This window comes from Delphinus delphis, chromosome 8 (assembly GCF_949987515.2).
Source record: "Delphinus delphis chromosome 8, mDelDel1.2, whole genome shotgun sequence".
NCBI classification, from domain to species: domain Eukaryota; kingdom Metazoa; phylum Chordata; class Mammalia; order Artiodactyla; family Delphinidae; genus Delphinus; species Delphinus delphis.
Genome location: NC_082690.1, coordinates 59,934,614 through 59,954,563, shown reverse-complemented (window position 1 = coordinate 59,954,563; position 19,950 = coordinate 59,934,614). Strand labels below are relative to the sequence as shown.

The 19,950-nt window shown below is 59.0% G+C and overlaps 1 protein-coding gene across 4 annotated transcripts in view; it reads right to left on the bottom strand.

Annotated features, from left to right (window-relative positions):
* Nucleotides 1-745: 745 nt before the first annotated feature.
* Nucleotides 746-19,950, bottom strand: part of ARAP1 (ArfGAP with RhoGAP domain, ankyrin repeat and PH domain 1) — a 63,416-nt gene continuing 44,211 nt past the window's right edge. For all 4 annotated transcript variants that reach the window (XM_060018321.1, XM_060018322.1, XM_060018324.1 and 1 more), the window contains 22 exons: nt 19,513-19,695; nt 18,222-18,396; nt 16,884-17,018; nt 15,046-15,181; nt 14,663-14,765; nt 13,595-13,790; nt 13,268-13,319; nt 12,998-13,161; nt 12,629-12,841; nt 12,176-12,281; nt 11,624-11,771; nt 11,456-11,542; nt 11,300-11,368; nt 10,862-10,979; nt 9,035-9,148; nt 8,670-8,815; nt 7,945-7,977; nt 4,210-4,292; nt 3,372-3,422; nt 3,138-3,201; nt 1,584-1,733; nt 746-1,333 (listed from right to left, as the gene is read on the bottom strand). In XM_060018321.1, coding sequence (XP_059874304.1) covers nt 1,316-1,333; nt 1,584-1,733; nt 3,138-3,201; nt 3,372-3,422; nt 4,210-4,292; nt 7,945-7,977; nt 8,670-8,815; nt 9,035-9,148; nt 10,862-10,979; nt 11,300-11,368; nt 11,456-11,542; nt 11,624-11,771; nt 12,176-12,281; nt 12,629-12,841; nt 12,998-13,161; nt 13,268-13,319; nt 13,595-13,790; nt 14,663-14,765; nt 15,046-15,181; nt 16,884-17,018; nt 18,222-18,396; nt 19,513-19,695 — 2,544 coding nt within the window. In that variant the 3' untranslated portion in view covers nt 746-1,315. The remainder of the gene's footprint in view (nt 1,334-1,583; nt 1,734-3,137; nt 3,202-3,371; nt 3,423-4,209; nt 4,293-7,944; nt 7,978-8,669; nt 8,816-9,034; nt 9,149-10,861; nt 10,980-11,299; nt 11,369-11,455; nt 11,543-11,623; nt 11,772-12,175; nt 12,282-12,628; nt 12,842-12,997; nt 13,162-13,267; nt 13,320-13,594; nt 13,791-14,662; nt 14,766-15,045; nt 15,182-16,883; nt 17,019-18,221; nt 18,397-19,512; nt 19,696-19,950) is intronic.

Here is a 19,950-nt window from a genome sequence, read left to right as displayed (position 1 = left end):
TCCCCACTGAACTGGATCAGTGAGAAGTCAGGGGCTGCCCAGCTTGCCCAGCTTGCCCAGCTCCAGCGGCTGAGGCTGAGGCTGGGAGGCCAGCCTGTCTGCCCGCTGGGCCCCTGGAGAGAGGCTGGGAATGAGGCTCTAGGCAGAGGCGGAATGTGGTATCTGGCACCTTCCCAGGGAGTCCCCAATTCGTCTCTGAACAGCTCCTTATCGCCCCCCCACTTGCCAGGGCCTTGTCTTCTTGGAGGTGGCCAGTGAGGGCAGCTTCCTGGTCCAAGGCAGGGCACCTCTGAAGGGGTGTGCACAGGAGCCAAGGGTAACCTGAGGACCTTCTTCCTAATTTAATAAAGGTCCTGTCACTCCCTCCGTGACCTTGTGTCTCTAGAAGGGCTAATGACGAGCTACCCTGAGTCACTCACATACCACACAACCAGCCCCTGGCTCAGAATCAGACTACAGCAGGGAGAGGGACTCAATCTAGCTGGGGTCTGTCCTGGTCAGAGTCAGGACCCACAATCCCCACGCCATCTGTACAGGAGTACAGTGAGGACAGCTTGGAGCCAGCCTGGGGCTCTGTCTGGGGCAGGGGGAGAGTATCTGGACAGCTGAGGGCCTGGAGACAGCAGGGTCAGGTCCCCGGCTTCAGGGTCCGAGGCACTCACCTCTGGAGTGCCTGTCCTCCTGTCCCCTCTTACCCTGGGACACCTGAAACCCCCAACCAATTATAGACCTCAGCACCAGGGGGTAAAATATACAGATATATTTATATTATCAAAAGGTCCCCAAAGTGGGGAAGGGGCACCGGGCAGCCTAGGCCCTCCCAGTAAGCCCAGACCAGAAGGGGGGCTAAAGTCCCCCAAGTCCAGTTCTCAGCCCTGTATACATTTACCCAAGAGCTCCCTCCCCACCCCAGCTGAGTGTTCCTTTAGAGCTGTTCTGGAGTCTGTGGCAAAGGGGTGGGCTCCCTTCCAGCGGGGGCCCCAGGGCCTTGAGCCTCTGAAAGGATGGCAGTCCGCCAGAGTGCCTCACTGATGCCCATCTCTCCAACCCCTTAAACTCAGGGTGTGTGACCCAGCGGGGGAGCAGGCCAGGCCAGGAGGGCTGAGCACCTGGACAGAGCAGGTAAGGGATTCCTCCTCAGGCAGACCCTGCTGCCTGCCCCCCACGTCCTGGCCAGGGAACCCCAGGCTGCAGTCAGGATGAGGGGTCTGGGGGTGCGGCTTCCTCATGTGCCCCCTGCTGGCTCACACCAGGCACGCAGGGCATGAGGGTGTCTGCCCACGAAGGCTTCACGGTGGCAGAGTCCCACCTGCGATCAGACGTTTCGGAGGAGCTGTGGGAAGGCACAGAAGTCCAGATTCCATGAGCACGTTGTGAAGACTCACAGGGAGCAGGGGCCAGGGGCCAGCAGAGAGGGGTCTCCCGGGAACCAGGTGAACCAAAGGGGCCTGTCAGGACTCCCAATGAGGACGGAGGGACAGGGCCGGAGGGCACTCAGAGAGGAGAAGCAGAGTGAGTCAGGTGGAAGGCAGGCTCCAGCCAGGTTCCCAGCCGCCTGCCCACAGGAATGGAGAGCCACTCACAGAAAGGGGGTCCGCAGTAAAGGCAGCCACGCTCCGGCGCATCTCATTCTCACTGCCGCGCAGGGGGATCAGCGAAACACTGCCCAGCCGGACCTCAGGCACCGCCCGGGACACGCGTGAGGGCTCTGAGGGCCACACCAGGCCGTCGTGCTGGGCAGCAGGGGAGAGGAGGGGTGTTGGGGTCTGGGCTCGGTTTGCTGGCCTAGACACTCAACTCCGGATCCACCCACCCTTCCAAGAAATGCCTCCAGCTATGATCTGAGGTGAAACCCTCAGCTTTGATCTGAGCAGATATGAGAAGCAGCTGTTAGGAGAACATGACTGTATCCCCGGCAAAGCCCAGCCAATTACATTACTCAACAACCCTCATTTCCAGGTCCACAAACAAACCGCTTCAAGAACGCAGTGCCAAGAAAACAGTTCTAGAGGAACATGTCTGCTTCCTTTCACCAGGAACCAAGGAAACTCTAGAATCTGCTCTGTTTCCCTTTTGACTTTTGACTACCAGGAAGCTCAGGGCTAAAAGAGCTCAGCCCAAGCCCTGGTACAGTTTTGTCTCCCTTCTCCCCAAACAATTCTGAGCTCTCATTTTAAAAACCTGTTTTGGGATTTCCTCGGTGATCCAGTGGTTAAGAGTCCGTGCTCCCACTGCCTGGGGCATGGGTTCGATCCCTGGTTGGGGAACTAAGATCCCAACCAGGGAAACTAAGATCCCGCATGCCGCACGGCCAAAAGACAAACAAACAAACACCTATTTTATGTCCAACCCACCCCTCTAGCCCTGCTCTGGCTTCGAGTCCTCCCCAGCCTGTTCCCACCTGGCCCACTGCAGCAACTACCTCACTGGCCTCCTCACTTCCAGGCTCGGCCCTTCAGCCCATCCTCCCCTGCACACTGCACCCAGAATGGACCCTCAAACTCAGACTCAACCCTGCGCACCACTCTTGCTTAAAACTCTCCCTTCAAACTGCCGACTAGGTCAAGTTCAGCTTCCTTGGCATGGCCTTCAAGACTGAGATTTTACTCCCAACTTCGTTTCCAGTGCCAACTTCTAGCGTGCCTGGCTTCTCCCTTTACACCCTGTCGGCAATCCTGCTACGCCTGTGTGCAAACTGTTCCCTTTGCCTCGAAGCCGCCCCACCCCCGCCTTTGCTTGGTGAACGCTCCCTCATCCCCAAAGATTCAGCTTCCACGATACCCCCTCCCTGCTGCCTTCCTCACCTCACCCAACACCTCCACGAGGTAGGATCCCTGGCTTCCCTCTGTCACCACAGCACTGGGCTCTAACAGGCTCCTTCTGGGTCTGTTTTCCTTTCTACGTGGGGAGTGAGTGCCCGAGGGAAGGGGTCTGCACCCTCTGTCTCTAGCATGCCTGGCTCAGAGCTGGACCAGAGCAGGTACCAGGAAGGGTTTACGTGAGAATGAACGAACAAGTGGATTAAAGGCAACTCAACATCCTGAAGCAATCGGTGGCCTGAACAGTGAAGAAGCACTCATACCCCTTCTCTGTAATGGAGGCTTCCCGGGACCCACCCCACACCCCGCGCCTGGTACCTGCATGAAGAGGAAAGTGGCGAACCACTCCCGGAGCTCCATCTGCGTCTCACAGCACAGGTACCTGCAGGGTGGGGCACAGGTCTGGATGCCGCCAGGGCCTGGCTGAGCAGGGATACCCTACCGTGTTCCCCCGCCCAGGGTCTCGGGGGCAGGGCCCAGATCTGGACAGTGAGGGGACCCAACCAAGGGGGACATGCTACCATCTCTCCTCGGCATGGGGCCCTCACTCACCACTGCTGCTTCTCGTGTTTCTCCGTCTCGTGCACCACCGTGAAGCCCCAGCTGCAGAGAAGGGGCAGGTGGGGTCACTTGACAGCCCAGCGAGGCCTCATAGCCCCAGTGAGAGCCTAGGACAGAGCCCAGAAGCCTGGGCCAGGGCTGGGGGCAGAGTTCAAGTCCTTCTGTGGGCACAGCACATCCCGGCCGCTGCCTCTTCCTCTCACAGCCCTGCCAGCCTCCCAGGGCCTTGGCTCCCCCACCCCCCAGCCCTACCCCCCAGAGAGAAGCAGGCACAGCCAGCGGGTAAAAGGTGAATGCCAGAAACCCCAGCCTAGTGACTGCAGTTAATAACAGTGATAGTGGCTATGCATCACTTTTCAACTGTTAAAACATACCACCATATCAATTATGCTTCAACTAAAAAAAGAAGAAGGAAAAAACCCCACACAACCACCCTTTGGAACAGGCGTGCCATTATTTTCCCCATTCCTCAGATGTGGGAAGTGAGGCACAGAAAGGTCCCAGAGCTAGTCAGTGACTAACTGGATTTCAATCCAGGCCAATGGTTCTTAAACATGAGCAAGCATCAGAGTCCCCTAGGTGGCTTGTGACAGCACAGACTGCTGGCCTCAGCCCCAGAATCCGTGATTTAGCACGTCTGGGGTGGTACCCAAGAATTCGGGTTTCTAATGTGTTTCCAGGTGATGCTGATGCTGCTGGTCTGGGAGACCACACCCTCAGAACTATGAGCCAGTCCCTGTCAAGTTCACAGCCCTCAGCTGTGCCTCCCCCATCAGTTCTGAGCCCCGCAGGCCCTAGTCGTGGACCCACCTCCCCCGCCCCAGCTCACCAGGTGGGTGGCCGGAGTTTCTTCTTCACTCCCAGGTAGATTTTGAGACTCCTGACGGGCCACTCCTTCTCAGGCCGGTGACTCTGGGTGGCAGAGGAAGAAGGAGTAGGAACTTCAGTCAGTCAGGGTGCGCACTGGGGCAGATCTCCCAACTGGGTGCCTCCCTCCCCCCTCTCCCCAGCCTCTCTACCTCCCAGCCCAGGAGCCCTCCTCCAGCAAGCCTTCCTGACAAAGCCCTCCCTGCTCACAATCTAGCTCAACAGAGCCCCCAGGCCCCTCTCCCTGCCCCAGCATCAGACAGTCAACCCTTGTCCCCGAGGTAGCTGGATGTCCGCAGCAGTTGATCCCCAGTCCCTCCCTGCAGCCCTGCAAACTGAGAACTGATCTGTGTCAATATCATAGGCTGATCCAGGCTGTCTGCAGAGGGACAAGTCTGCACGTTGCACATCACCCTTTGGCACCAAACTGAGCGAGTGTACAGGAGCTGAGAGCCTCGGCTGTCTGTGTGTCTCAGGTTATTTATTCTTCACCCTTCCCTGCCCCATGGAGCCTCCAGGGTTGACTGTGTGAACAGAAGGCTTGTGAGGTGAGCAGTTACTGGCTCTTTGGCTCCACAAAGTGAAGGCTAATGACTCGAGCTGAAGCAGAACGGCCGTTCCGTAGACCAAGGGAAGAACTTCCCAGTGGTCTAGGCCAGGAAGCGACAGACCAATGTACTGGGGAGGGGCACCAGATCACTGACATGCTCATCTCTGGTCCCCACCTCTGCATATGGGTCCGGGCTCGGAAGGAGCAGGCTGGCTCAGAGGCAGGGGGATGGGAGCATTGACCTCCAGGGAAGCAGCGGGTTGGAGGTCAAGCGAATGAGCCTTCCTCCTGCTCTGGGAGCCACTTGCTTGAAACCCTGCCCCCACCAGGCACCCCTGGTGCCAACAGGGACACCAGGGTGGATGGCAGGGGAGGGGGAGTCACTTACAACCAAAACTGGGGGTCACAGATTGAGCCACCTCTACTGTTCCCCACCATTGCTCCCAGCCACCCCCAGGCATGGCTCCTCAGCAGGAACAAAAAGAGGGGACTAGGGGATGACTAGGGGATGGCCAGGGAGATGGAGAATTTCGGGAATTGGTGGACTTCCCTGTGAGGTCACAATAGGATGGGCTGCCTAGGGAATCAGTGGAGACTTCGGTGCTATCACAGGGGGTGTAGTTTAAGAAGGGCTTATTAGGAACCTTCACCCTGCTTTCACCCCCAGTCCTCCTAACGACCAAGCCCCTGAAGGGGGAGCCCCACATCTCCTGCACATACATAGCAGGACAATGGCTATGTGCCCAAGAGGGCCAGAACAAGGTGAGCCACGGGCACAGATGATCAGGGCTGCAGGCAGGGAGGAAACAGGGCAGAGATAAGGAGAGCAGGCTGCCGATACGGGAGAAACAACGTCTAGGGAGAATACAAGAAAGAAGAGGCCTGCATGCAAGCAGGGAAGACACAAGGCTGAGAGCACTGAAGAAATCAGACTGCAGTTGGAAGAAACCAGGCAGCAGGAATGGAAAGACTGAGACAGAGGCCGTAAAAGTTAGGCGCAGGCATGCAACATTCAGCTCTGAGCATGACAGGAGAAAGGATGTGGGGGAAACTGAGCTGCAGGTACAGAAGGAATCAGGCTGAGGGAATGAAAAGCAGACAGTGGGCTTGGAAGAAGTCGGGCTGTGGGTGTGAGGGGAAGAGAACTAAAAGCAAGGAGTAAAGTGACTCCGGAGTGGGCGGAGCCAGCCCAGGCGTGTGACAGGAACAGTGGTTGCAGTCGGGGCGTGGAGAGGATTAAGGGAATGGAGGCGGTCAGGCCAGGCTGTGGCTCCTTCAGAACCAGAAAAAAACCACCCTCAGGCCGCTACTTCCTCAGGTACTGGTGCGTGTGGCGTGTACGTGGCAGGCTTATGATGTGAGCATGGCCAAGACAAGAAGGTTGAGGGGGACTCTGGGGGGCAGGGGGAGCGTCAGTCAATGTAATCTTCGTTTCTGATCAAACAGCTCATGTTGCCAGCATCTCCGAGGTATAAGGTCACTGGCAGGGAATGAAGTTCACTCCTTGATGCTCAAAGACCTCTGCTGGAACCAAGATCTTTCTAGAATGTGCTTTTCCCAGGGGCCTCAGGGTCTTTAACAATGGGAGACTCCAGGAGGAGGCTTGGGTGTTCACATAGCCTGAACTGCCAGGGACTGTCCCAATTTCAAATCTTCTGTCCTGTTGCCCCATAGACTAGCAAATACCAGAATCACCAACACCTCAGTAGCCAAAACACACCTTCCCAGGGCTCCTGTGAGACCAGGTGCCGGCTGCCACTGGGGAGAGCACCATCTAGCCCTGAGCTGACCAGCCCTTGCTATGAGGTCTTGGTTCCTATATTTCAAGGAATAAAAAGCTGAAGCTTTGAGGCTAACAAATCTGGGTTCGAGTCCCAAGCTACCACCTAGAGATGGCCTTGGGCAAGTCACCTGAAGCCTGCTTTCTCACCTGTGAAAAAGGGACAATACCCCTCCACACAGGACAGTAGTGAGATTACACGTCCCAGTATGTGAAAGGCTGGGCACCAAGCCTGGGTCGATAAACATTAGATCTGCTTCTTTCTAGCTCTCCTGCCTCCTCTCCTCTGTGTCAAGGGACCAGCAGCTGCTTTTCCAGGTGCCTCAGCCATTCTCCCTCCTCCCTGCCCACACTGACGGTCTGGTTCTATTCCAAGGGGCTAAGCACCTCTAGAGGGAGAGGGCCAGGGAAATAGCATCTAGAACCAAGGGGAACTGACCGGAGGGGTGGATGGGCCCAGAAGCAAGGATGTGATCACAGAGGGAGGCAAAGGAGAGAAGAAGAGGCGTTCCCCACAAGGGTCAGCAGGAGCCCAGGCTGCATTAATAGAGGTGTAACGTGCAGAGAGAGGGAGGTGAGGGTCCTGCTCTATCTGCTGGGCTCCCACGGCAGCCAGGCCTGTCCAGATGTCCTCAGGAGACGCAAGGGGCAGAAAGGGCAGGAGACACTGGTAGGAGCTCAGGCTGGACCCCTGGCCTTAGAAACCCGTTTCTGTTGCCTGTCTCTGCAGAGCATCTATACTCTGTGGCACCCAAGGCACAGCTGGGATCCACAGGGGTGTCATGGGAGGCAGATCTCAGCTGAACCTGAACAGTGATACTCAGTATGATACTATCATTCTAGGGACAGAGCAGCACCAAGGGAGGAGAGGATGAACTCCCCTCTCCCAGGGTGTGCAAACAAAGGCTGGCAACCAGCTAGGGAGGCCACTACAGCTGGGGGATACACCACAGGCCTCTGTAGTCCTGCTCTTGCGTTTTAAGATGAGGGCAGTAGCGAGCACATTCTAATAGCCCTGGAACTCTCTCCAGGGCTGGGAAGAGGGTGGTTCCAGGGGTGACAGGAGGTGAAGATCAGAGCTCTAATCCAAACCTAGGGGCTTCCATTAACTGGCTCCACAGCCTCCACCCTGAAGCTTTTGGAAAAGTCTAGAGCATCACACTGACGGGGGCCCTTATCTTGGGAGAAGCACTCTGGGATAGGGTTGGGATGAAGAGAAGGAGCCTAGGCCACAAGCCCTAGGGTGGAGGCCGGGAAACCATGCCTGGAGACGGCCAGGAGCTCTGGCTGGGTCCCCACGCTCCCACTAGGCTCACTTGGCCCCCAGGAGGTGTAAGGCAGCCGGCAGTTGACCCGCAGCTACTCACGGTCTCAGGGGCCCCGCTCCACGGCCTCTGGCTCTGTTTGATAGAGGATCAGGGTTACGGAAGAAGGAGGCCCAGGTCCAGAACTAGGACAGTGTGTGTAGTGGTGCATGGCGGGATGTGGCTTGTATGCTGGGGCAGCGGGGGCAGTGCTAGGACGGAGATGGCGTCTGGTCTGGGAGGACGCCCGGCGTGTGGACAGCATGGGCGTGCATGGAGTGGGCCGGGATGGGGTATGGCCTATGAAGCAACAAGGCATGCACAGGCCACAACCTGGGGCTGTCACCACGTAGCATGTTCTTGTGGGTGCCATGACCTGGCACAGGTGAGCAGCCCAAGCCTGATGTGATGGCATCCAGGTACCAGGGCCTAGGAGGGCTCCAGGGCAAAGCCATGTGATCACCGAGGGCCACAGCAGGAGGGTCTCTGAGAATCCACAGCTCCCCACAACTGCTGTGCCACCCCGAGACCCCGTGATGGGGACGCTCCCACTGTTAGGCCCAGGGGGACATCTGTGCTCGGATGTCTGAGCACACCGGGGCGCCGGTGCCCTCCTCGGGGCAGGACCCAGCAGGATCACGTACCCGGGCGCTGGTGCCCTCCTCGGGGCAGGACCCAGCAGGATCACGTACCCGGGCGCTGGTGCCCTCCTCGGGGCAGGACCCAGCAGGATCACGTACCCGGACGCTGGTGCCCTCCTCGGGGCAGGACCCAGCAGGATCACGTACCCGGACCTCCTTGTAGAGCCGCAGGCAGCTGCTGTTGAGGATGAAGTAGCGATCGTGGAAGCCCCCTGAGGGCAGGCCCAGGCCCAGGAGGCTGCGGTCCTCTCGGAACTTCATCATGCCGTGCTTGGTTTCACCCACATGGCTGGCTGGGGGAGGAGTGGAGTGGGCACAGGGTTGCACCAACGCCCCGCCCATAGACACAGACACCCAGGGCAGGGTCCATCCTGCCCCAGCCTCCGAAGAGGCCTGCCCGCCTGGCGCCCTCTGCCTGGGCTGTTCCTGATCATGCCCCAGCTCTGGATGGAGGGACCTGCCACCAGGCTGCCCGACCCTGTAGGCACCACCCATCCAGGGACACCACCTACCTAGGTACAGCAGCATGGCCTCCATGGACTGGTGCTTCTTCACCACCAGGTAGCTGTCCATGCCCAGCCCATGCAGGATGGGCAGCACCTTCTCCGCAAAGTGCAGGGGGCGCTCTGGGGAGAGGGCACACCGTCACCAGGGCCACTTGGCCTACAGCACTGAGGGCTGGCCCATGTACACACATCACCTACGTGCCCAAGGGCACTGTCTACTCCCTCTGCCTCCTGGCGCCACACCGCTGCCCTGACCACCTCCCACACCCAACACATGTGGCTGGGACCAAACCTGCTCCAACCCAACATGTCCAAAACCAAGCCGGTGATCTTCCCTGTGTGTCCTCATCAGGGAAACCGGCACCACCCCCCCAGGCCACCCAGGTCAGAAACAAACCCTCCTCCCTCTCAGCTTCCATGTGTCAAATCTCTCTGCTTCTGTCCATCTCCTTGCAGCCACCCTGGCCCATGATCCCATCTTCTTGGACCAGTACTGTGGCCTCTGAAGCAGTCTCTGCTGTGTGCTCTCATGCCCTCTCCCCACATCTCTCTACCCAGCAGTAAGGAGCAATCTTTTCAAGCTCCCAACCACTCACCCTTCAATGGACTTGCATTGTTGTCAGGCCCTGAGGGCGGCCTCCACCTTTATCTCCAGCCCCATCCCGGGCCACAACCTCTCACTGTCCTTATCTTAAGCTCCTTAAAAGAAGTGTCCCCAGCCACCACAGGGCCTTTGCCCATGCTGTTCCCACTGCCTCAAAGTACTTTCCCCTCTTCTTCACCACGGAACCCCTACTCTGCCTTAACCTCCTAACCCAGGGACTCCAAAGCCAAAGACCCTGTTATACGCTCTGGTGACGGACTTCCCTGGTGGCGCAGTGGTTGAGAATCCGCCTGCCAATGCAGGAGACACGGGTTTGATCCCTGGTCTAGGAAGATCCCACATGCCACGGAGCAACTGAGCCCGTGCACCACAACCACTGAGCCTGCACTCCAGCGCCCGCAAGCCACAACTACTGAGCCTGCACTCTACAGCCCGTGCTCTGCAAGAAAGAGAAGCCACCGCAATGAGGAGCCCGCGCACCGCAAAGAACAGTAGCCCCCGCTCACCGCCCGCCACAACTAGAGAAAGCCCGCGTGCAGCAACGAAGACCCAATGCAGCAAAAATAAATAAATGAATAATAAAAATTTAAAAACAGCTCTGGTGGCATTGTGGCCCTTTCCTTCACAGCAGTTAACACGGCTGTAGTTGTGCGTTTACCGGTGTGATCATGGGACTAGTGTCTCTATTCCATACCAGACTACCCCCAAGAGGGTAGGGACTGTGTTTCTGGCTTCCCTGCCCAGTGCCTGGCACTCAACAAATAACGGTAAAACAAATGAACAGATACGCCCTCATCCTCCACTGCCACTGAGACCATCCTTCACCCTAAAATGCCTTTATCACTCCCCTTCACCTTCCCCTTGGCGCCTTCACAACAGCCCACCCCACTCCTTCGGCATGCTCATCACCACCCACGACCCCCTCACCACCAACGCTGTCACTCACAATCCCATTATCAAATTCAGCATCTCCACCCTTGCAAGCAGCACCATTCTCGCCGACACCTGAGAAAGCGCCAGAGCCGACACCATCTACCCCTTCACGGTCCCTTCCATCAGCCACGTCACCTGAACCCCTGCCAGCACATCACCACCATCACTGAGATCACAGCGTGACAGCAACATCCATCATCTAAAACCCCCTTCACCACCACTGTCAGCACACTGTGGGGTAGAGGAGGACAGACTGGGGCCACCCCGTTTCCTGCACCAATCCTGTGGTCACCCACCTGCCTCCTCCCTCTCGTTGACCTCGAAGCAGGTCCAATAGTCCTTCTCCCTGATGCCCACATTCCTGCGATCCAAGATCTCCAGGGTGAGCTCCTCAGCTGTCATGGATGCTGGGATCTGTGGGGACCCAGCAGGAGGAGGAGATCAGCCTACCCCATCCCCAGCCCCTGCTCTGCCACAACCCTGCTGTGTGATCGAGGGGCCGAGCCCACCCCTCTCAGGGTCCTCTGGAGTCCTGGGATGCAGGGGGGTGTCTGAGTGGTCCTGATGAGCTGGGTGGGGAAAAGGGAAAGAGACAGGCCCCGGCACTAGCCAGATACAGGTCCCAAACCAGGGCTCCCCTCAGCATGGAAGCTGTGCTCCCCTGGTCATCTGAGCCTGCACCCAGCCCAGCCTGACTCTCCCGGCCCCTTAACTTTTAGGTCCCTGGCCCTCACCTTGACATGTTGCTCTGTCTCCGCCTTCTTTTCCTCCAGGTACACAGTGCAGATGAAGTCGCCGGCGTGCTGTGGGGAGACAGGGCTCAGCTGGAGGCCTGGGGAGCAGGTGCAGGTGGCTGGCCTGAGCCCCCCACCCCAGGCCCTGCCCTTCACCTGAGTCCCACTAGCAGTGCCAGCCACACGCATCTTCACAATGGCAGTGATCTCCTCCCGCTGCTTCCTCAGCTCCTCCTCGTCCACCTGGGAAAGGGAGAGGGACAGATGGTCACTGCCGCCCAGGGCTGAGTTCTGCCTTCCACTGCCCACTGGCTGGGGACGCACACTAAACACCATCACATAGTGGCTGATGAGGTCTTCCACCACGCGGCCGGCCTTGTAGTCCTGACCATCTGTCTGGAAGAGCGTGGGCCCGAACACAATGGCCAGGTTGTGCGTGTTCATCTGGTTCGTGTCTGAGAAGCACTGGACACTGAACAGGGAAGGATGGAAGCCTTGAGGAGTCAGCCCAGGACTTCCCCACCTCACCTGCCCAATTCCTGACAAGCCCATGCATGGCCCCTGGAGACAGGCCAGGGGAGGTCCCAGTCAGAGAGGACAATAGTTAAGGAGACGAGGGGACAGTCTTTCTGGCCATATCTTGGGTCCTGGGGAGAAGCAGGGCTGGGAAACTGAGAGATCTGTCCACCAGCTGAAACCGCCTCTATTCTCCCACCCTGCAGGAAGTAAGCTGGGAGACAAAGTGTCCAAGACCAGAGCACATCATAAGGCAACATTCAGTTCCCAGGCCCACTTGGTTCCCGGGGAGAACAGGCAGCCAAATTGGGAATAAAAGAGTCTTTTCTACCCCAGCCCCCAGGTAGCACCGCTTCTCACCAGTACAAGTGGCTGATAAGGGCCTTCACCGTGGCCCGGTTGACTGGGGGCAGACGCACCAGTAGCTCTCGGTACCTGGAGACCTTCTCCTCTTCATCCTCAATCTCTGGGTGGGGGGAAGATGGATCGGGTCAGGAACCCTCTTGTAACCACCTCCCCTGTCCCACCCCTCTGGCTGCCCTGCCTCTCATCCTAGGTGACACCACTCCCTGGCCCCCTCTAAGTCAAATCAGGCCAGCCATGCAGCAAAGATAAAGAATTCTCCAAGGGACCCTGGCTCTGTAATAGAGTGACAATAGGAATAAGAAGAAAGGAGGGAGAAGGACTGGAGCCCACCACTGGGGCATGCCTAGTCCAAGTGCATGACGGGGAGGGGAGGGAAAACTGAGATCAGAGTGTACAAGTCAGCAGCACTGGCCTGGTCTCAGGCTGGGCACGGGCTGCAGGGCCCACCTGAGGCCTCCAGCCAGGCTAGGCGCTGGACTCTAGTGAAGAGCCCATCGGGCAGATCTCGCAGGAAGCGCTTGAGCGCCGAGGAGACGTCGTCCACGTGCTGCTCGCCCTCCTTGAGGCGCACAGAGCGAGCGTCCAGCCGCAGGCTCTCCAGCAGCCGCTGTGTCTTTGATGTCTGCCCACACTTGCGGTAGATGCCCTCCGACGTCAGGCCTGGAGAGGGGTGGGGCTGAGCTGGGGGCGGAGCCAAACGTGAGGGGCCAGGAGCATTGGTCAAGGGGAGGGCCTCAGGGCCGGGAAGGCGAGGCTTGGCCTCTGGGGCAGGAGGGTGGGGAGGGGCGCGGCCTGTGCCATGGGGGCGGGGCTCACCGCACTGGGTGATGTAGTCCACACAGCGGTACACAATCACCGGGATATCCGAGTCTCCAAGCTGCTGCTCCGACAGCGTGTCCCCTGAGCTGGCCGCTGCTTTCTGGATGGCCCCCAGCCAGCCCGTGAAGTCCAGCCGCCGCTCCCCCTGGATGTACAGCGTCCTGGGCCGGGGAGTCAGTCACTTGGGGACCTACCCCTGCCCCACCCCTCCCAGGCCTGTCAGACTTTCCAGGCTTCTCAGAGCCCCTCAGGGAGGCCAGAGCTCACCTCCGTCGCTCCACCAGCACCAGCACCTGGTTCTCGCTGTCCCCTTGGACGGCTGTGGAGGGATGGGTTGAGGTGAGGCCCAGGCCTTGTTCATGGTCCCCAGCCTGCTCCCTGCTGAGGCTCTCTGCGTCCACACACCCCTGGGACACACCCACCAACCCCTGGGGTGGCTGAGATGCACCCCAAGGCCAGGAGAGGACATGAGAGGGCAGGCTGGCTCCTTCTGGCCAGGCTAGGGTACAGTTCAAACTTCTGGGGAGGGGCTGGGGCCTGGGAGCCCAGGATAGGGTGCCCCGGAGATTGGGGCCCAGGCCCAGGTGCACGCACAAAGCTCCTGTAGTTTCCGAAGCTGCAGCGGCTCCTCGCAGGGCCCCTCTGGGAAGACAGCATGGAGCTCGGAGCCGAGGAGGGCAAACCAGCCCTCCTGGGCCCGCTGTAGGCTCAGGCCAGCTTTGTAGGGTAGGCGCCCAAGCCTCTCAAAATCCCGGGCTAGCAGATCCTCAGCCGGGGGAGGCACGAACGCCTGGTGGGGAGGCCAGAGAAAGGGGAGAGGGCCAGGGAGGCTGCATCAGCCAACAGCACTGCCCGCCCTGGATACCCCAGCCCTTTGGCTTGTGGGCATGTACTTGTTTTCCACCCAGCTGTCTCCTCTCTCTCCCCCAGGGCAGAACCCGGCACAGTGAACTAAGTTGGGTATCATGTCCCACTTCATACTCACTCAGATATGCCCTCCTCTGGAACACCTTCCCAGACACCATTAGGGATGTCCCTTCTCTGGGGCCCCACAGCACCAAGGCATTCTTGCCCTCTGTTGTAGCACCAATTACAGTTTTTGCTGTTTGGACCCCATCTGTCTCCCCTACCAGCATGGAAGCCACTGAGGAGCTGGGATCAAGATGGGTTCACCTGGATCCCCGGGGCTCTGAGGACTGACTGTCAGGAGGCTCACAGATGACTGGTCGATGAACAAGAGGATGAGAGTCACAGGCCCTCACGGCACAGGAGAGCCAGAGGGCACCTGATTCTAGTCCCCAGGGCAGAGCTCTCCTCTGCAGCCTTCCTGCCTCCTTCCTCCAGGACAAGGCGCTCCCCCTGGAGGCAGCACTGTCCATCCTAGGATGGCTCTGCCTGTCATTCATTATTAAACATATATTGAGCACCTAGGGAGTGCAAGGCCCACGGCCCTCCTTCCACATAGTTGAGATAGGTCTCCTGACCTCCCCCACCACCAGGGAGCTGCAGATCACATCAGGGCCTTGGCTCTGTGTCTGCTGCCCTCCATCCAGCCCCTGATCCATGCGGTGGGAAAGCTGGGATACAGGGGGGATTGGCCAGGAGGTCCTACCCTGGGCCCTGACAGACTCCTCCCACACCCGCCTGCTCACCCAGGCCCACCTTAGCAATGCACTTGACCCACTCACGAGCCAGCTCTGCGCTCTCCAGCCCAAACAGGTACAGCCGCTCTCCTTCTGTGTACACCTCAAAGGTGTGCTCAAAACTGTAGATACACAGGCCAGGATTCAGGCCCACTCCACCCAACACTGCCCCCTCACCCACCACACTGCCCTGGTGACTACCCTTCCCCTGGCCCCCTATGAGGTGGGAGAAAAGCCTTAGGCTAGGGCCTCGGGAAACCCGGTTTAGCCCCTGCACAGCCCCAGCTTGCTGTCCGACCCTGGGGAGGCCCTGCCCCTCTCTGGGCCTGTTTCCCTGTCTCCCCAATGGAGGTTTGGACTTTACATCAATAACAGTCTGTGATTCTGCCCAGGGGTGCTCACCCATGGGTGTTGGGAGTGGGCACTGCCAGACACACAATCTCGCTGGCCCGAATCTCCCCGTTGGGGGTCACTGCCCGCTCATTCTCATAGTAGCTCAGGACCCCGTCGCTAAGCACACACCAGCGTCGGCTGAATTCTGGGGAGAAGTTGGGCAGGGGAACCATGAGGGAGCCCTTCACCCTCACCTGAACACTACCTCTGCATCCTCCCTGGGCCTCCACTCCCACCTGACCCATGTCCTCTCCATTCTAACTCACAAGCTTCCCCCAAATCCATCCTCCTCCCTGTAGCTCCACCAACCCAGCCCAGCCCACACCTCTCCCCCGGACCTGCCAGGTCTGCCCCTGCCCACCTCCCCGGCCACCTCTCTGACCACTCCTGCACACACACCCCACACTCCCTGCTTTTGCTCACCCTGTTCCCTTCACCCACACCCTCTATCTTTCAAGGCCAGCCCAAATGCCATAGGAAGCCTTTCATACCATAACCCCCTGTGCCCCACCCTCCTTTGCCAGCAGTGCCCATTGTTCTATACTCTGCTTCCTCCTATAGTGACTCTGAGGAGACTGACAAGATCCCATAAAGGAACAGAAATGGGAATCTGGACCAGGAAAGTAGGAGAAAGAACAGATTGTCAAGGCCATGCAGGCTTGTATAGTTCACAGCATTGAGTGTTGGCTCAGAGCTTCCTGGCACCCAGAGTGAAAAAAGGATGACCCAGGCAGTTATATAAATGACATTGCCAGGCAGAGGAAGGTAGACTAGGGGCAGCGCCCCAGGGGCAGTGAGGTGGCGAGTAACACAGAGTTCCAAAGAAATCTCTTTGGGAGTTGGAGGGCTTCATCTGGGGGTGCTGAGGGATGCGGTGAGCAACGGCCTCAACGATGCTCACACAGCAGATACTGTCTGTCATCCTGGCTACGAGGACATGACATTTGCCCTCTGAAGGCAGTGTGTCCCAGAGCCTGCCTCCCAGCCTGGGCTCCCTCCAGGAGCGCCAGCCCTGCCTCAGTCACTCCTCATCCTGCAGACACCTGCAAGGGCCCACTGTGTGCTAGACACTGTGCTAGGTGCTGGGGGCTGCAGCGCTGGCCAAGAGAAGTTTATACTCCGGGAGGGCACAGAGAATCAATAAACAGACCCATGAATAATGTCAGGTAAGTAGTGCGAAAGTAGGGCTTGCTATTTTGGATTAAGCGGTGGGGAATGAAGTCTTCGAGGAGTGACATTTAAACAGAGACCTGTTTGAAGTGAGAGACTAACCATGCAGATATTTAGGGAAAAGCATTTTGGGCAGAGGGAACAGCAAGTACAAAGGGTCTGGTGAGCATGAATGTTATGTTTGAGAAACAGCAAGGAGGCCAGTAAAGCTGGAGCAGAGTGAGCGAGGGAAGAGGAGTCAGAGAGGTAATGGGGTGGGGCGGCTGAGTGCAGGTCCTTGCGGGACGTGGTAGTAAGGACCGTGGATTTTACTCAGAGTTGGGAGCAAATGGAAGGCTGAGGTGATAGATGGACAGACCTTTAAGCTTAGTCCTCAAACTTCCTAGCATCCACGTGCTCCAAATACCAGATGCCCAAAACAGGGCCCACACCTAATAGGTACTCAATAAAGTCTTCTTTGTTTTAAAGGAAACGCTGGCAGTGACTTGCTCTGCAGTGCCATGCTCTACTCCCACCCCGATCAGCCCATTTATTAAGCACCAACTGTGTACCCGAGACCACACCCAGAGTGCACTTGGTGCCCTCATGGATCCCCCAGCCTGGCCAGCTCTGGCTTCTCTGGCCCAGCCACCATGCCAGGATGCCATGGCCAGGGCGGGCTCTGGCCCGCCACCCACCTTCCCGGGCCCGGCGGTCCTGTAGCAGCTTCCCGGCGGAAGCGGTCTTGTAGAGGAAGCCGCTGTGGCTCACAGTTGGCAGGACAACTGAGTAGTGCTTTTCCGGGGGCCTCACTGAATCCAGCCGAGGTACCTCTTTTGGGAAGGGGGGTAAAGAGTGGCTGGTCATGCTCACCATCCAAGGGTGTCCCCCTCGCCCCCACCTGGGCTGGGTATTTAAGCTGGCACTCAAGTCACCCGCCCCTCCTTCCCCAGCACCGTTCCCTGACTAGCACTCCTGGGCTCCTACTGCCACATTCAGGATTCTGCCTAAGCCATTCTCCACCTTTCCCCACTTGTGAGAATTCCATCCCACTCACAAGGCCCGGCTGCAGTACCTCTCCTTCCAGGGAGCTCCCCTGAATCCCCAGCCCAGCTCTTCCTGTTGCAGGCACAGGACCAGTACACTACAGTGGGCGGGGGGGGGGGCCCTCGAGCAAACTCACCAACAATAAGGGAGCGTGTCTCAGACACTGCAAAGCCTAAGGAAGCAGCCTGGCTCCAGCCCTGCTCCCAGCAGTCCCAAAGCCCAAGCCAGCTGGGTGGTCTCCTGTGCCTTCCCCGGACACCTGGGCTCTCTCCAGCCCGGCGCACCCCACCCACCCATGGCCCTGAGCCCAGAGTCCTGGCCGCAGATCTCCACCCTCAGTCCTAGGATGTGGCCCCAGAGGCTAGCGCTGGGCCATGACCAGCGGCGCTCACCCCCACCACCCCCTCCTCAGCTACCCCGAGAGCGGGAGCCAAACGGGACCCAACCCGTCTGCAACAGAGCCCCACCCAGACAGAACGGCGGACAGGGCTGCTGTGGTGAGTCCCCCGCACACAGAGAAATGCAGCACCTCCCCCCGACAGCAGCGCAGACACGCTCTGCACATGCACAAACTCCAACGCCCTCGACACTCCCAGGGGCAAGGAAGCAGAGCACAGCAACTCAGAGACACACGGACACCGGCACACGGATGCCACCCCGAGGTCCCACACTTGGGTCAGGGAGGAACCCACAAATACACAAAGAGATGCAGAGACGGAGACACAAAGGGAGATGCAAACAAACACGCGTGTGAAGGGGAAGCCAGAGGCACAGATGTACACTGATGTGCAAACCCGAAACGTCACACACACTCTTGCACCAGGGCCCCTGGAGGAGTTGTAATTAGAGCTCAAGTGGTACGTAAATCAAAGCTCACAGGACAATACCCAGCCCCTAGCACCCAATAATTGGCATGCCCTCCAAAGGGCCAGACCCTGGCAGCAGGGAGGCCCCATCCCTTGAGGAGGATGGTCCCACCAGCCACTCACCTGTGGTCCGGTTGTTTCGAAGGAATTCCATCTGCAGTGTCTGTCCCGCCTGCTCAGCGAGAGCCAGGGGCGTGGGGACTTCAGGGTCCCCCGAGAAGCAGTTGACCCCAGCCCCGCAGCCCAGGAGCGCCTGGGTCTCAGCCAGGTCTGAGGTTGTGACTGCGGCACACAGGGCCTGGGAGGAGGGGAGAGGAGTGGGGAGGGTCAGCCTAAGCCAGAGTGAGGGGCAAGTGGGACAGGGGTCGTGCTGCGGTGGGGTCGGGGTGCGGGGTCGGGAAGAGGAAGGGGTCACCCAGGTTAGGGGTCCATCCTCAGGGTGAAAGAGAAGAAAGGGAGGAAGAAAGACAGGAGGAGGAAAAGAAAGGCCAAGCGGAGTGGGGGGGGGCAGGGGCATCCCCACAGAGGCCAGGGGTCCTAGCAGTCCAGGCCTCACCCTGCTGACAGCCCCCTGGGACCCTGTCAGCCACCAGGCGTGTTCTCTAGAGGCTCTCAAGCTCCCTCTGCCTTGTGGAAGGCTCTCAAGCTCCCTCTGCCTTGTGGAAGGCCAGAGGGGGGTGCTTTGTAGCTCATTCCTCCCACATTTGAATTCCTCACCGCCTGCCCATCCCTCCCAACCAATGGGAGCTGCCGCCCCTCCTGGCTGGCGGGCTAGACTGGGCTGGGCTGGGGGCTGGACGCCTGGGTTCCTGGGAGGTGGAGGCCTGGCTCCCACTGGGCTTCTAGCTGGACTGAGCCCGACTGGGTGGGGCTGCTTGGGGGAAGGGCTGAAGGTTGACCAGAAGTCACAAGCGGCATCCCTCTGCCTCAGAACAGGCAACCTCCCACTCAGGCCAAGCCAGACCAGGGACAGGGCTTGGCTCCCAGCCTGTCAGGGCCTGGGGCCCATGAGGGGCCTCATCTTGAGTGGGGTGTGGAAGGGGATGGGTTGGAGCAGCCAGCTGTTTTTCATGAGCCTGACAGGAAATAGCATCCCCACCAAGTTCACTCCTTTTGGCAGGATTCAGGAGCAGGACGGGGTGAGGAGACAGAGGAATCAGGAGCGGAGGGAGGCAGACAGATGCTGGGGACGTGGCCTTGGCCCAAGGGTCAGGCCTGGTTCCTCTCTGCTTTGTCCCAACTGTCCCTGTGGCTGGGCAGGGTCCTTCTGCCCTCTGGGCCTCCGTTTCCCTACAGGGCCACTCATCACTCTGAGCTAGTGGAAAAGATGGGCTGAAACAGAGAGAGCAATGTAGGGGGGGGGGCATGAATAACGGGAGTGTTTTAAGAGGCCTCACAGGCCCAGTGCCCTGACCTTGTCCAGCTCCTCCTGGTTGCCAAAGAGCGGATGGTAGCGTCGGTACTTGCCCTCCCGGTATTTGGCCTCTAGGTGGCACCGCCGGGCACCAGGGCTGCTGCTGGGCTGCAGAGCCTCACTGGGCGGCACGTTGGCTGCCCAGAAGCGGTTCCCAGCAGCATTGCCCAGCTGTAAGAAGAGCTGCGGGTGTGGGCAAGAGGTTAGAAGGGAGCCTACAGCCAGGGGGCCACGCCCGGCAAAATGCTGGTTTTGAGGTTGTTAGGTGAGGGGCTGGAAGAGCCAGGCCACACGCCCACTTTTCCATCAGGGAAGCTGAGGGACAGCAGGGCCTGCGGGCGGCCATGGGTGCTCCCCCACCAACCCTGGGTCTGAGCCCAGTCCCCAGGACAAGAGGCAGGCAGTCTGACAGGCGGACGTCCCAGGCCTGGTGCCTGG